Source organism: Magallana gigas, chromosome 8 (genome assembly GCF_963853765.1).
Source record: "Magallana gigas chromosome 8, xbMagGiga1.1, whole genome shotgun sequence".
Taxonomy (NCBI): Eukaryota; Metazoa; Mollusca; class Bivalvia; order Ostreida; family Ostreidae; genus Magallana; species Magallana gigas.
Genome location: NC_088860.1, coordinates 48899789 through 48914467, shown reverse-complemented (window position 1 = coordinate 48914467; position 14679 = coordinate 48899789). Strand labels below are relative to the sequence as shown.

General features: G+C 32.4%; 4 protein-coding genes across 4 annotated transcripts in view; all 4 read right to left on the bottom strand.

The window, feature by feature from the left end:
- LOC105340291 (uncharacterized) overlaps nucleotides 1-14679 on the bottom strand; it is a 754579-nt gene that overhangs the window by 476267 nt on the left and 263633 nt on the right. The window lies entirely within an intron of this gene.
- Nucleotides 3731-5501, bottom strand: LOC136270755 (ankyrin repeat, PH and SEC7 domain containing protein secG-like). The gene has a single exon (XM_066069396.1). The coding sequence runs from the start codon at nucleotides 5460-5462 to the stop codon at nucleotides 4443-4445; it is 1020 nt and encodes a 339-aa protein (XP_065925468.1). The 5' UTR covers nucleotides 5463-5501; the 3' UTR covers nucleotides 3731-4442.
- On the bottom strand, nucleotides 5726-7714 carry LOC136270753 (uncharacterized). Its single transcript, XM_066069390.1, has one exon. It carries the CDS (start codon nucleotides 7712-7714, stop codon nucleotides 5726-5728), a length of 1989 nt encoding a protein of 662 aa, XP_065925462.1.
- The window catches only part of LOC105328615 (uncharacterized), a 111277-nt gene continuing 103949 nt past the window's right edge, over nucleotides 7352-14679 (bottom strand). Inside the window, exon 7 of the mRNA XM_066069394.1 lies at nucleotides 7352-8275. Within this exon, the coding sequence (XP_065925466.1) occupies nucleotides 7725-8275 (551 nt within the window). The 3' untranslated portion in view covers nucleotides 7352-7724. The remainder of the gene's footprint in view (nucleotides 8276-14679) is intronic.

Genomic DNA, 14679 nt, shown 5'->3' with positions numbered 1-14679 from the left:
CAATAGGGTAGCAATATACAAAGTTTACATAATCAATTTTGATTATTCACATTAATACATGTAGTTCGATGTTTGTTGGCATAATATAAATATTTCCCTAGATTACACAGTCCTTTGTTATTTGAAGAAGGTATTAACTGTTTTAATTTCTTTTCGTTAGCATATGGAACTCTTTTGTAAGTGTGTTCGATATGTTTTCTAGAGTTAGGCGTAGGATTTAAATAATGCGGATGGATATATGCGTGTTATATGTCACAGGTATTTAAACAGGTGTATCTTACATGTGGTCAATCGAGTTCGTATTCAGCTTTCAATATGTCTGATATTGAAGAACATAACTCAGGGTAAATCGAAATTAATATTGGTTTAGATTCTTTATTTTGTAGAAAACTTCAAAAAACAGACGTCATCAAGATGTAGGGAATCCTTAATTAAATGAATATTTAATTTGTATATTGTCCTACAGAAGACCAAGAAGAAGATAAACGCGTTGATATGTATTTATAAATAAAGATGAGTACATAACTCATGTCTATAATAATAAATTGTTGCATTTGTAATGAGTTTTTGTTATTGATTGCTATAGAAAAGAAATGTTTTATTTGCGGATGAATAAAGTGAAGGAGAAAATAAATAACTTTATACACACTTGGTTTTCGGGAGTAGTATTTTTGAATAAACTGTTCTCTTAAACTACGCAGTGATGTACAAATAAGTAAAAATGGTACTCATCTTCTATATCATTTAAGTTACAAAAGTCACATTTTTGACAATCACGTGTTAAATTATCATACCTCCCTGTTTCAATATTTAAGTCTTGTGAAGACAACCGTTATCGTGTAATTAATTTACAATATTTTACATGAATTAATTTATTTAGATAAACTTGTAAACAAAAGTAATCAACAATATGTTTATACAATATACATTTTGACGAATTGCTTATATCGTTAACAACTTTTTGTTTATAGACATCACACATTCTCGTTCATAGTACTATGATATAAATAAGCCAAGCCTAAGGTGTACAGTTTTTTCCTAACATTTGAAATCCATGTGTCATTATTTTTCACCATGTCTTAGTAGCATGCTTTTAAAATACAGCGTTTAAGTTAAAGTAGATAACTACCAAATAGTTTAAGTGAAAATATGCAGGCAGGTCTGCATATAAACGGCAATATGAACGAACACTTGTATGCATGTTTCAAAGTAAGGGATTGCTTAATTATCGAGTTTCTGTTTTTGATATGTAAAATATTAAGAATGCTTAGTATAGCTTGTCATTTTACGGGACAGGGTTAAGATGTAAGGAAGGCATATTAAAGAGGTTCAGGTGCGAATAAGTAGACATGTCTCTTGTGAACGTCATATGTTAACGAACATTAGTTTATATGATTCAGAGTAAGTGAATGCTCAGTTATCGAATTTCTGTTTTGAAATGTCATGTACTAATAAATGTACTAGTTTTAGTTTTCTAGTTCGTTTACAATGCTTTCCAAATGGTTATTACTGTAACATACGATCAAAATGTTTGCAATGATTGGCCCGATAGAACCAGTGAAGTATCAATCATCGACATTCGAATCAGAGAAATACATGTGATTGTTTATCTCGGAACTAAAAACTAATTCATAACATGAATATATGGGGAAAAAAACCTATGTTATCACTATCAATTGAAAACAAAATCATTTTTCTAAAATTGTTTAATACTTCTTTAGTCCATATTTGTTTGCAAATTTACAAACAAAAGCATTATAAAAACACAAAACTGTCGTAAACAAGTTAGTTAAAAGCTACAAAGAAATTACATTAAAAACACAATGATCAGTTACAATGGGCTTCCGAAATAATTCAAATTGCGGGATCAAGTCAACGCATTTTGAAAGATTTTTTTTTTCAAAACAAATGGATGTTTTCGATACCAGCGCACTTTGAAAAAAAAATTGTTGAAGGTTTTGTGGAGATTGGAGTGCTCCAAAATAAGTCTTTTAAATACACTTATACGTGTAACACGCTTGAGCAAATGAAAGTGCGTATATTTGGTTTTAGGTTTTATGCACTTTGAATTAGATTTTTCTTTTCAAAGTGTGTTGCTATGAGGTTTTTAAGGGGGCTTAATAGTCGTGGCTATTTTGGACTATTTTAATCTTCTAAGAAGAAGAGCTCTGTATATATTCATATTTAATATATTTTGTTTAATGCTAAACATAGTATATATGAATATTGAGGGAATATCTGATGTTAGATTATTTACCACCTAGCCTTCCAACAGGTAGAGACGAGTAAAAGAAGCAAATGTATTCTACATAGTTCACTGTAAACATATTATATTTCTTTGGCGTGTACGATAATTGGCGGAAAATAGTTTTTGAACCAGTTGGCGTGGATTTGACTTAGCGTATTCGTGAATGTGACTATTCTTAAACGTACATGTATATGCATTGCATTTAGCGTGTACTGGATTTAGCGGAAGCCGCATTCCGCTAAAAATGCTAAATAGAATACGCAGTCAAATGTAGTGTGTTTACAGTATTTCATATCAACAATAATACTAACAAACGAATGTTAATGCAATTGGTTTAATTTGATGCTGACCGGTCTGTCGGTCCAACGATAAAATTGATACTGCTACTCCTTACTAGCTAATTTATATTTGTCTGATTTCGGTTGTTCTGAAATAGCCGAATAACAAACGATATGTTGCTCATATACAAAGTCAATTACTCTATAACGCTGTCCGTAAACGCAGTCAAAATGTGTTTTGGTATACGAACAAAAATCCAGGAAGGGTATTAAGAACTCACAATAATATATTGCCTCAGCGATAGCAGAGTTCAACTGGCGCAATGTCAATTTCCTAAACATTTTTGGCATCAAGCGGCCATTAGTGCAAAATACATACAGTTGAAATACAACATAGTTTAAAATCCAATATAAATATTATAAAAGTAAGTAAAATTGCAATACAACTAAATTTGAAATATATCAAAATTATTTAATAGTGAGTACAATTGAAATACAGTTTGTTATTGTCATTTGTTCATATACTGTACAGTTGAGTATAAACTGAATCAAATATTATATTTGGAAAAATATTTCATTAAAAAGCGAATTTAGTTATGACTAAATTACATACATGTGCAAGTTAATGTTTACTCAGACACTGTATAAACTGGATCAAATATTAATTTTGGAAATATATTTCATTAAAAGGCGATTTTATTCATAAATTACATACAAGTTAATGTTTACTCAGACACTGTTCGCGTTAGGTATACCCGACACACACGTCATTCTGTAACGTTGTTCATTACAATTTTAATTGTGCACATCAATAAGTTTCCAATACGTACTGATATGAATGTATTTTTTAAAATATTTTTTTTAATAGCTTTGGTCTTAAGAAAGTGGAAACATACCTGGTATAGCTTAATATATTTATTTTGATATAATACTGAGTAGAATAGAGCACATTGAGTAGTGTCTTGTAAAATTTGCACAGTTCTTCCATGCCTCTTTTGTTCATGTTTATACAGGGACGTTTCCTTGAATAAATTACCAAAATATTACATTTGCTACCTTACCCAGTAAAAATTGTTTCAGTTCATTTTTACTGGCTTTATGAAGAGAAATGGCTTTGTATTGATCACTTAAAATAATGTCTGCGTTTTTACTGATTTAAATTGCACAATGCTTTTACGTTTATAACGAGGAGTTTATCCTTCCTAAGCACATCAATAAACGTTGGCTCTTTTACCTTATAAAAGTTGACAGTGCTTTCGTGTCCCCCTCCACTTACTTTATGTAAAATGATTTGTTTTTGTTTTCAACATGTGATTGGACGTTTGCTGGTTTACTTATTAACAATAAAAGGTATTTGTTTTTATCTTTTCAGGCTCTAAGTAGAGGAGTTTTTCTGTCGTTATCGAGTAAATAAAGTTGGCCCCTTTACTTATTTAAATGTGCATATTGCTATTATTTCCCGAATAACCGGCTATATGTAAAGGAGTTTGTTTCTTATTGTCAAAAAATTTAATATCTGCTCCTTGATCAAATAAAAAAAAGACAAAATGTTCATGTCCTTTTTTACAGGCTATATGTAGAGGAGATTCTTTGTTTTCCTTACATGAACTAGTATCTGTTTCTTTATCCAATAGAAGTTGTGTAATGCTTTTATGTCCTCTTTTATTGGCATTTTGGAGAGGAGTGTCTTTTTTACTGCCACATGAATTAATATCTTCTCCTTTTTTTCAATAAAAATTTGTACAGTGCTTTTTAGTCCCATTTTTTTTTTGCTTAATGTAGTGTAGTTTCTTTGTTTGTGGCTCATGTAAATTAATATCTGCTCATCTATTTAATAAATGATGTGCAGTGCTTTCATATCCCTGTTCACTTGAGTTTCTTTGTGTCACATGAATTAATATTTGCCCTTTATCTGATTAAAGTTGTACAGTGTTTTCATGTCCCAGTAATTTGGCTTTATGTAAAGGGGTTTCATTGTATTTATCACATGAATTAATATCTGCTCCTTTATCTAATAAAAGCTGTGCAGGTCTTTTATGTCCCGATTCACTGGCTTTATGTAGAGGCGTTTCTTTGTTTGTGTCATGTGAATTGATATCTGCCCCTTTATCTAATAAAAGTTGTACCGTGCTTTCACGCCCCTTTCCACTGGCTTTATGTAGAGAAGTTTCATTGTATTTGTCACATGAATTAATATCTGCTCCTTTATCTAATATAAGTTGCACAGTGCTTTTACGTCCACATTTAATTGATTTATGTAGAGGAGTTTCATTGTATTTGTCACATGAATTAATATCTGCTCCTTTATCTAATAAAATCTCTACAGTGCTTTCATGTCCTCCTTCACTCGCTTTATGTAGAGGGGTTTCATTGTATTTGTCACATGAATTAATATATGTTCCGTTATCTAATAAAAGTCGTACTGTGCTATCATGTCCCCATTCACTGGCTTTATGTAGAGCAGATTCTTTGTTTGTGTCACGTGAATTAATATCTGCCCCTTTATCTAATAAAAGTTGTACAGTGCTTTCACGCCCCTTTCCACTGGCTTTATGCAGAGGAGTTTGTTTGTTTTCGTCACATGAATTAATATCTGCTCCTTTATCTAATAAAAGCTGTGCAGTTTTTTCATGTCCCGATTCACTGGCTTTATGTAGAGGGGTTTCATTGTATTTGTCACATGAATTAATATCTGATCCTTTATCTAATAAAAGATGTACAGTGCTTTCAAGTCCCCATTGACTGGCATAATGGAGAAGACTTTCTTTGTTTGTGTCACATAGAATAATATTTGCTCCTTTATCTAATAAAAGTTTTACAGTGATTTCCTCTCCACATTTAATTGCTGTATGTAGAGCAGTTTCTTTGTTTGTGTTACATGAATTAATATCTGCTCCTTTATCTAATAAAAGATGTATAGTGCTTTCGTGTCCCATTTCACTTGCTTTGTGTAGGGGAGTTTCTTTGTATATATCGCATGAATTGATATCTGCTCCTTTATCTAATAAAAGTTGAACAGTGTTTTCATGTCCCCTTCCACTGGATTTATGTAGAGGAGTTTGATTGTATATGTCACATGAATTAATATCTGCTCCGTTTTCTAATAAAAGCTTATAGTGCTTTCACTTCCACATTTACTTGCTTTATGTAGAGGAGTTTCTTCGTTTGTGTCACACGAATTAATATCTGCTCCTTTATCTCATAAAAGTTGTACCGTGCTATTATGTCCCATTTCACTGAATTTGTGTAGAGGGGTTTCTCTATATGTGTCACATGAATTAATATTTGCTCCTTTTTTTAATAAAAGTTGTACCGTGCTTTCGCTTTCACGTCCCCTTTCACCGGCTTTATGTAAAGGAGTTTCTTTGTTTTTATCACATGAATAAATATTTGCTCCTTTATCTAATACAAGTTGCACAGTGCTTTCATGTCCCTTTTTAATTGCTTTATGTAGAGGACTTTCTTTGTTTGTGTCACAAGAATTAATATCTGCTCCTTTATCTAATAAAAGCTGTACAGTTCGTTCATGTCCCCGTCTACTGGCTTTATCTAGAGGAGTTTCTTTGTTAAGGTCACATGAATTAACATCTGCTCCTTTTTCTAATAAAAGTTGTACCGTGCTATTATGTCCCCATTGACTGGCTTTATGTAGAGGCGTTTCTTTGTTTGTGTCACATGAATGAATATCTGCTCCTTTTTCTAATAAAAGTTGTACAGTGCTTTCACGTCCCGATTCACTGGCTTTATGTAGAGGTGTTTCTCTGTTTTTGTCACATGAATTAATATCTGCTCCTTTTTTTAATAAAAGTTGTACCGTGCTTTCACGCCCCTTTCCACTGGCTTTATGCAGAGGAGTTTCTTTGTTTGTGTCACATGAATTAATATCTGCTCCTTTTTCTAATAAAAATTCTACAGTGTGATTGCTCCCTACACAACTTGCTAAATGGATAGGAGTCCCTAAGAATGGATCACCGATATTAATGTCAGCTCCATGAGTCAGTAAAAGTTCAACAGTGATATCAATTGACTGATTTCTTGTTTCCTTATTTTTGTGTTCGCTTGTGTCCGTATTGCAAACTGCCAACATCAAGGGAGTGTATCCATATCTCCCATTGGTTTTCAAATTCACATTATTCCTCACCTGAATCAGCTCCCGCAATATTTCATGATTATGAAACAGGGAAACAATGTGAATAGGGTTGTATTGCCCCCACTTTTTCACCAAAAACCATTTAATTTGTTCTTTTGGAAAGACGTTGAACAAATCAATCGAACCATTGCAACAAACCGCAGAAAAAAGAGAAGTATCTTTAAGAGAATGTCTCATTCGCTGTAGAGTTTCTAAACAATGTTTTGACACATTTGTATGACAAAATACAATTATAGCACTAAGAATGTGTGCTTCATCTTCATAATACAGAAACCCAAGTTTGGAACCAAATAATTGCTTTAATTCTTCATAATGTTCTTGCTTTCTAAACTTCATGTGAAACTTTTTTGCTGCAAGTAAGTTGTGCAGTTTTTCCGGGTTATCTTTTAATTTTTGTATGAAACATGTAGCCACCTTCTCATTCCTCATACATGGATTGAGAACAACATCCAACAGACGATCTCCAAATACATCCTTAAAAAGTCTATCCGCTAGATCGCTAACATATTTATCACTTAAATATATGGTAAATATATGAACTTCTTCTTTTCTATTGTCGTTACTGCTTTTTAAGTTTACACGTCGTCTAAGGAAACCAATATCTGCATACTGTATTGTTTCTCTCGGATAGTCTGTTCCAAACACATAGGTGGTAACTTCCATTACAAAATCGTGATAAAAGTAGTAGGTGTCCTCAATCTTCTTGACAAAAAATCCCTCTAGAGTCTTTAGAGCGTCACCAATAATATGAGATGCTGTGTTTGCCATCATTCCACAGAGTTTCAAAGCAAGTTCAAATTTTTCCTTTAAGCAATCTTTTTCAGGTATATCCTCAACACAAAGCTGATTGTTACACAGAACAAGAAGAACAAGAGCACAGTATTTTTCGTTGCATTCCTTTTTGGAGTCATTTCTGAAATTTCTTATTTGTTCCTGACATACGTTAAAAGGTTCTTTAAAAAATCGCGGTCCTATTGTCTGGTTATTTTTGTCGCTAAAATAAAGTTTGCATAATAACGGAAAATACTCCTCAGTCATCAAAATTCCACTAATATCGTCTTTTAAAAGACCCTCGTTTGATGCGTAACTCCTTAAAATGTTTTTCTTTTTCTCCATTATTCAGTTTATGTTTGTCATCACTAAGATCAATGATGCATAATGTATCTTTTAACATTCCTCTAACCCTATCATCAAGCAGAATATACTTTCTACTTGAGAGCAACATCTTGTTACTTTTTAAACAAGCTTTTAACCTTTCATTGTGTTCATTCCATGAATTATAGGCTATTTCATCGAAGGATTCGTTGCCAATAGGATCATTGAATACGAAAAGGATTCTGCTTTGTAATACATCTACTGAGAAATATGTATCAGTGACTTCCTTCACGTTATATACAGGTTTCACCGTCCATCCTTGACTCCTATAACACAACGCTATATGTTGTATAATGGCAGACTTCCCAGACCCCGAGTTACCAGTCACAACCACCATGTTCTTACTGTTTATGAGTTTTTCTACTTCTTTACAAGCTCGCGTTGAAACAAATTTTCTGTTTTCATCCTGCCACTGCATCAGAATAGCTCGATCAAGTGGTGATTCTGAAAGATAAAGGTATTCTTCATTTTATTTTGTTAAGCATTTGACAAGAAGATTAATATCATAATATTTAATTTTTTAACCCTTTAGTACAAATCAATGTTTATGGTTAATTAGACATTTAAAATCTGTATTTAATAAAGAAATACGGCACAATTCGAAGAACACAATTACAGCTTCAAAGTCACAACAGCAAAACCAATGTCCGTTCATTATAAATGCCTAATCTTTTGTGACGATTTTGAAAAATTAAAGATTAAGGTTATTAATAAGAAACAATTTAGACTTGCTGATATCGGTCACTAAATACTTTTACGGTCTTGATGAATGATATAGGATAAGTATGTACTGACGACATCAAAAAACGTGTTCGGATACTATGTTCAATTCTAAGGAGGTATATTGAAAGTCTAGTTCAACCTGACGCTTTGTCTTAGCACTGAATCAATGTTATGCATTTCAAACCCCAAAATATATTTTTTAACCTAAATGTTAAGGACTTTTTCTGCAATTAAATCTATATAGCAATAGCTAAAATATGTTTTCTTAAATCTCTATTGAAAAGAATGTTCCTATTTTAAATTATTCAACAATAATTTCTTTCCTATTTCATGATTATACATGAGGTTCATGTACTGCATGGGGATCAGAGTCGTTTTCCCTTGCTGTCGTATTTTTTTTTTCTAGATAAATTCTTATATATTTATCACTTTTAACATCTATTTGTTGATTACCGGGTATCTTTTCTTGTCCTGTTTACAACAAGTATGTGTGTAAAAAGGTAAATAAAATATAAACAGGTTAGTCAGCAATTGTAAAACGTCAGCATACAGTGAAGAGCGGACACTTGTTCAACAGAATGATAAATATCGTCATTATATATATAAAAGTTATTGACTTGTTGTGTACATGTATATCCAGTTGTGTACATATCGTAAGAAATATGTTACATGTACATGTATAGTTTAACGGAAAAACAAAAAACTAATAGTCATTTTTTGACTATACACGCGATCTTAGTTCAGATAAGAGAAGCGATGACGGGTTACATGTAGATATGATCTGTATATACGAACAAGTGCAGAAAATCATAGAATCAATATTCAAATGAATAAACATTCGTGTGAAAAAACTATATAACAGTTGTTTTCAAGATTTCATATCTGAAATTCATTGTTTATCTTATCATTAATTTTACATATCATCGTCTATTCACTAGGGCAATCGGCTATCGGCATTAGTACTACAGTAGTACGCAATAAAAAATGATCATACAAATTATGAATAATAACAACTAGCCGAGAATCAAGACAACGATAAAAAAACTAAAGAAATATCTGAATAAAGTCGGGGCAATTTTTCATAGTAATTTTAAATGGACTAGAAATATTTAATGACTTCAACTCAAGTACATGTATAGAAATAAAAACTTTAGATGCTTTGTAAAATTATCGACAGCTCGCTGAATTAACAAAAATATATCGGATGAAAGTCAAACAGTTCTTTTAATCTATCTAAATTATTACATTAATCTAAATTCAAAACTAATAATAACAGACATCAAAATTCCGGGTTGTCACCAAGTACTCGTTTCACGCAACGTATCAAAAACGGGGGAACGGATGGAGGTTCTGATTTTATATAGATCGATTAAAATACTTTTGCAATATATCATATAAATAAAAAAAACATTCTTGTCATAATTACAGTGTCACCTTGCTGAAGTAGATCGGTCAGAGACTATACAAAATTATATATAGAACATCAAAGCGTTCAGGCCACGCCTACATCATTAATAAAGCGCTCAAACCGTTCACAAAGCGTGCAGCTATTTTTAGCAAAGCGTATTGTGCAAGAAGCGAACCTTTCCGTTCACAAAGCGTACCGTACCGTTAACAAAGCGAACCGTACCGTTCACAAAACGAACCGTACCGTTCACAAAGCGAATCGTACCGTTCAGAAAGCGTACCGAACCGAACCGTGCAACTGGTGTAGTAGCATGTTTCAGGGTCTGTAACTAGACACGATCTCGTTACGAGTAACGAGTAGGTCTTCCGTTCAATTTCTAAACGATACGATTAAAATATCATGAAATTTCAGAATTCCTCCTCAACCACTCCTTTTCAGATAATGTAGGCTATTGTCAATATCCTTTAAAAATGATTAACAAAGTGTTTTGCTTTTCCACATACAGCACATTAAAGATTTAAGATTTTAGTCCAATAAAATACCTTATTACGTCATCAATTGGTGTGGCAATGAGTTTTACTAACTGATATTGTTACGATCAACAACTTTGTTTCTATAATGCATTACAAAAATCTTGATCGTTTTTAAGATATAAGTAAAAGACTCTACGAGTGTCTTGGCTCCTAATTTAAGGGGCCAACCCTTTTTCTTGAGTCCATTCGAAAGGTCTCACGAATATTAACATTTTTTGTTCTTACACTTATTTAAAATTGTTGATCATTTTTTAGATACAAATGATTGAATATTCATGGGGCCAGCCCTCTAGATCCTTAATGGGGACAGACATTAGAGTTTTGATTAGTGGATTGGATTGAAATTATCAATACAGACATTTTCTTTTCTACAATGCTTAACAAAATATGTCTCTTTTTTAGATATACTAGTATTACGTCCAAGTTTACGTACTTTGGCACCTAAAAATCCCTAATTACGTAAAAAATAGAAGTGGCAATGACTTTTTCTAATATATATTGCTAGGATCAACAACTTTGCTTCTATAATGCATTACAAAATCTTAATATTTATCGTTTTTAAGTTATTTATAATAGATTTAACGAGTGCCTTGGCCCCTAATTTACAAATGTAAGGGTCCAGCCCCTTTTTCTTTAATTCATTCGAACGGTCTTACAAATACTAACATTTTTTGTTCTTACACGTACTTAAAATTGTTGATCATTTTTGAGATACAAATGTTTAAATATCTTAGGGGCCAACCCTCTAGATCCTTAATGGGGACAGACATTGGTCTTTTGATTAGTGAAATTGATAAGAATCATCAATGCAAACATTTTCTTTTTTACATTGCCTAACAAAATATGTCTCCATCGCTAGATATATTGCGTTAAAGTCTAGGTAGTTTGGCCCCTAAAAATCCCTAATTACGTCATAAATGGGCGTGGCAATATTTTTTTCTGATAGATATTGTAACGATCAACAACTTTGCTTCAATAATGCATTACAAAATCTTCATCATTTTTAAGTTATTTGTAATAAAACATCCGGATAGTTTAGAGTTATCAAACATTGCTGAGGATCGGAGATTGTTAAGGTAACATTTTCTTAACATAATTATGTGATATGTCATTAGGTTAACAAGTATCTGACTGTCTAAATATCAAACTCAGCTGTAGCTCTGTGTTTAGAGCACTGGTACAGTCAGTACACCAGAGACACTTCAAGTTTCCAATTGAGACTTGACTTTTCACCTGCATACTAAATCACATGAACATACATTGCTCATTTAAAAAGTTCATGTATTGCTTTATCATAATTTTTTTTTACTGATTCATATCTTATAATTGTATTATTTTATATCCTCAGCTATGATACATTCTGGTATGGGACCAACTCATGTCATCAATTTTCTCAGTACCTGTAACATTCCACCAATTGATACCACCACATTAAAGAAAAAAGAAAAAGAGATCTCAGCATCAATTGTAAAACAGGCCAAAGAGTCTTGACGTAGAGCTAGAGAGGAAGAAACGGATGCTACATCAGTCCAATTGGAGTGCAGTTTTGATGCTGGATGGCAGACCAGAGGATCTGGCTGTCAGTACAATAGTAGTACTGGTATGAACATTACTGCCTGTCATTGAATGTTATAAAGCTAGATTTATTTAGTGTAGAACGAATCCAATTATTATGGAGATAAAGATACATCATGCCCTAAATACATAAGTGATAAATTCAATTTTTAAAAATGACTATATATATATATATATATATATATATATATATATATATATATATATATATATATATATGTATACATGTAGGGTAGACATTTTGTTGTATATCTTAAATAAATAGGTGTTCATGGACTCCAGTTAGCATTTGTTAGTTAAAAATGTTTGTCTTATAAATCAATAGGCCACGCAAGTGTTATAGGTACTCAAAGTTGAAAGGTTCTTGAGTTTGATGTGAGGTCAAAGACATGTAGAGTTTGCCAGTATCATTTTGATAGAAATGAAACAGTACCAAATCACAACTGTAGCAGTAATTGGTCAGGTTTGTATGTCTTGAAATTGTTCATATGTTAATGTAGTGATAATACATGTATATATATGCTAGCAAAGAGCTACTACAAATGATATTATTAATGTAAATACTGGTAAGTGTCACTAAGTCGAGACCAACATTAAAGAAAAAAAAATGAATGATTTTCTTGAGGTAAAGTCATAGCACTTTTAATTTATCAGTATAAACATGATTAATATGAATTAATTTTTGTGTTGTAGGTTCTAGTAAGGCCATGGAACCATATATGGCTTCAGCAATGTTATATCGGATGAAGGAAGATGGATGTGAGGTTCAGACCATACATGCTGATAATGATTCCACCACTGCGGCGTGACTAAGAAATGACTTGCCATCCCTTCAAAAGAAGCAGGACAAGAATCATCGGAAAAAGAACTTGACAAAACAGCTGTATACACTAGCCAAAGATCACAAAAACAACTGAAACCAACTGGTACAATTTCATATGTGACCAGATGCTTTATGTATGCAATCTCCTCAAAACATAATTCTGAAGAAGAGCTGACATCAAAATTGGAGATGGTTGTCCCTCACATGTTTGGAGACCACAGTCTTTGTGCAGAGGCCGCATGGTGTACATATCAGAAAAATCCAAAGGCATTCAGGTACTTTTCAAATTTCATATCATTAGAACATACAATAAATTGGTTTATTTGATGCTAAAAGAATAGGACTTACATATATTTAAACAATTATATGCATTCTTTGGTGATTCATGATGATATGAATGTAGACAACATTACAGAAAAATACATAAATGCACAACTTGCATTAGCTGATGGTGATAAAAAAAATTCTGCAATGATAGCTACCTTCATAGCCTGCATGAATCATCAATCACATTGACTTTGTAGAGCAAAACATACCGGTACTCAGTGGATGAAAATATATGTTTGTACTTGTATGATAAGTAGTCTTTAAACCATCATTGAAGATAGACCAGTGTACGGTATGGTTTCACAGATTAATATTTTTGTAAACATGAATGACCCTAGTACATGTACTGGTGTGAACCACATTTCAGAGACTTGTGTACATTCATGTAGGTTTGACAAAATTATGTCTTTGCTGAAATCACTGTAAACACAGTGTGTAGATTCAGTGCAGCATCTTAATCATAAGAGGAATATAGTGGAAATTTCTGATATATGGTATACCTTGGTTTAAGATTCTTTTCTTTATTTATTTTAGATTCAAGCACCTTCCAAAATGGCAACCATTGTCAGGTGATCAGCGAAGAGCAGCACTGGATAACATAACGGAGAATTTCAAAGGCATGGCCTCTCAGCTGCAAAAACTTAGATCCACACAAAGCAATGAAAACTTTAACAACATTGTGGAAGCAAGGCCCCAAAGAATAGGTATGATGTTATCATGTTGTTTTGTGAAATGGAATTTCCACTATGGCAATGTAGCTAAATTTTATACTGAAGATACGAGTACATGTATGTATTTTCATAAAAAAATAAATTTTGACAACCACCTAATTATGTAAACCTATTATACTCTGTCCAAGGTTCAAGTTTCTGTCACTTTCAATTTTTACAAAATTTGTTGTATTTAAACCGTCAGATGTCAGTAATGTAAACTTTAGATAAATGAGAGGTATAAGAAATGTTATCATTGTTTAACCAAGTAGAACTTGACAAAAGCAGGGTGTTTAAGGTATTTAAGTATAAATGTGTAAATGATTTAATCTTCTTTAAAATTAAGGTCATATGGCAGCACAGCATCCAAGTAACTAGAGTCTAAGCAACAGTCTTACAGAAGAATGTTGGATACACATACATTGAAGAGGTATTTGATTATTTAAAGATATGGTAACTATGTAGTTTCTCTCTCCGTGGTCAAAACTGGCTCAAACCTCACAACTGCAAAAGGATGCTCTTGGGTAATATATATTTGCAGTTTGTGACCTGAGCTTTTTTTCTAAAATCATCATAAATTACGGTCAAAATTCAACCTTTATAGGTCTTTGACCCTTTTCTTTCTTTACCAAAAGTTGAGTACCATATCAACGATTTAGAGTTGCAGATATGTGTCTATTTGGTACTCTAACTATTTTTTGTTCCAGTTAAACAGAGATATCCTCTTGTCTCCAGGAGAAGTTTCTAAG

Excerpts from the sequence above, each read along its gene's own strand:
- LOC136270753 (XM_066069390.1), bottom strand. The coding sequence starts at position 7,714 with ATGACTGAGGAGTATTTTCCGTTATTATGCAAACTTTATTTTAGCGAC.
- LOC136270755 (XM_066069396.1), bottom strand. The coding sequence starts at position 5,462 with ATGGGACACGAAAGCACTATACATCTTTTATTAGATAAAGGAGCAGAT.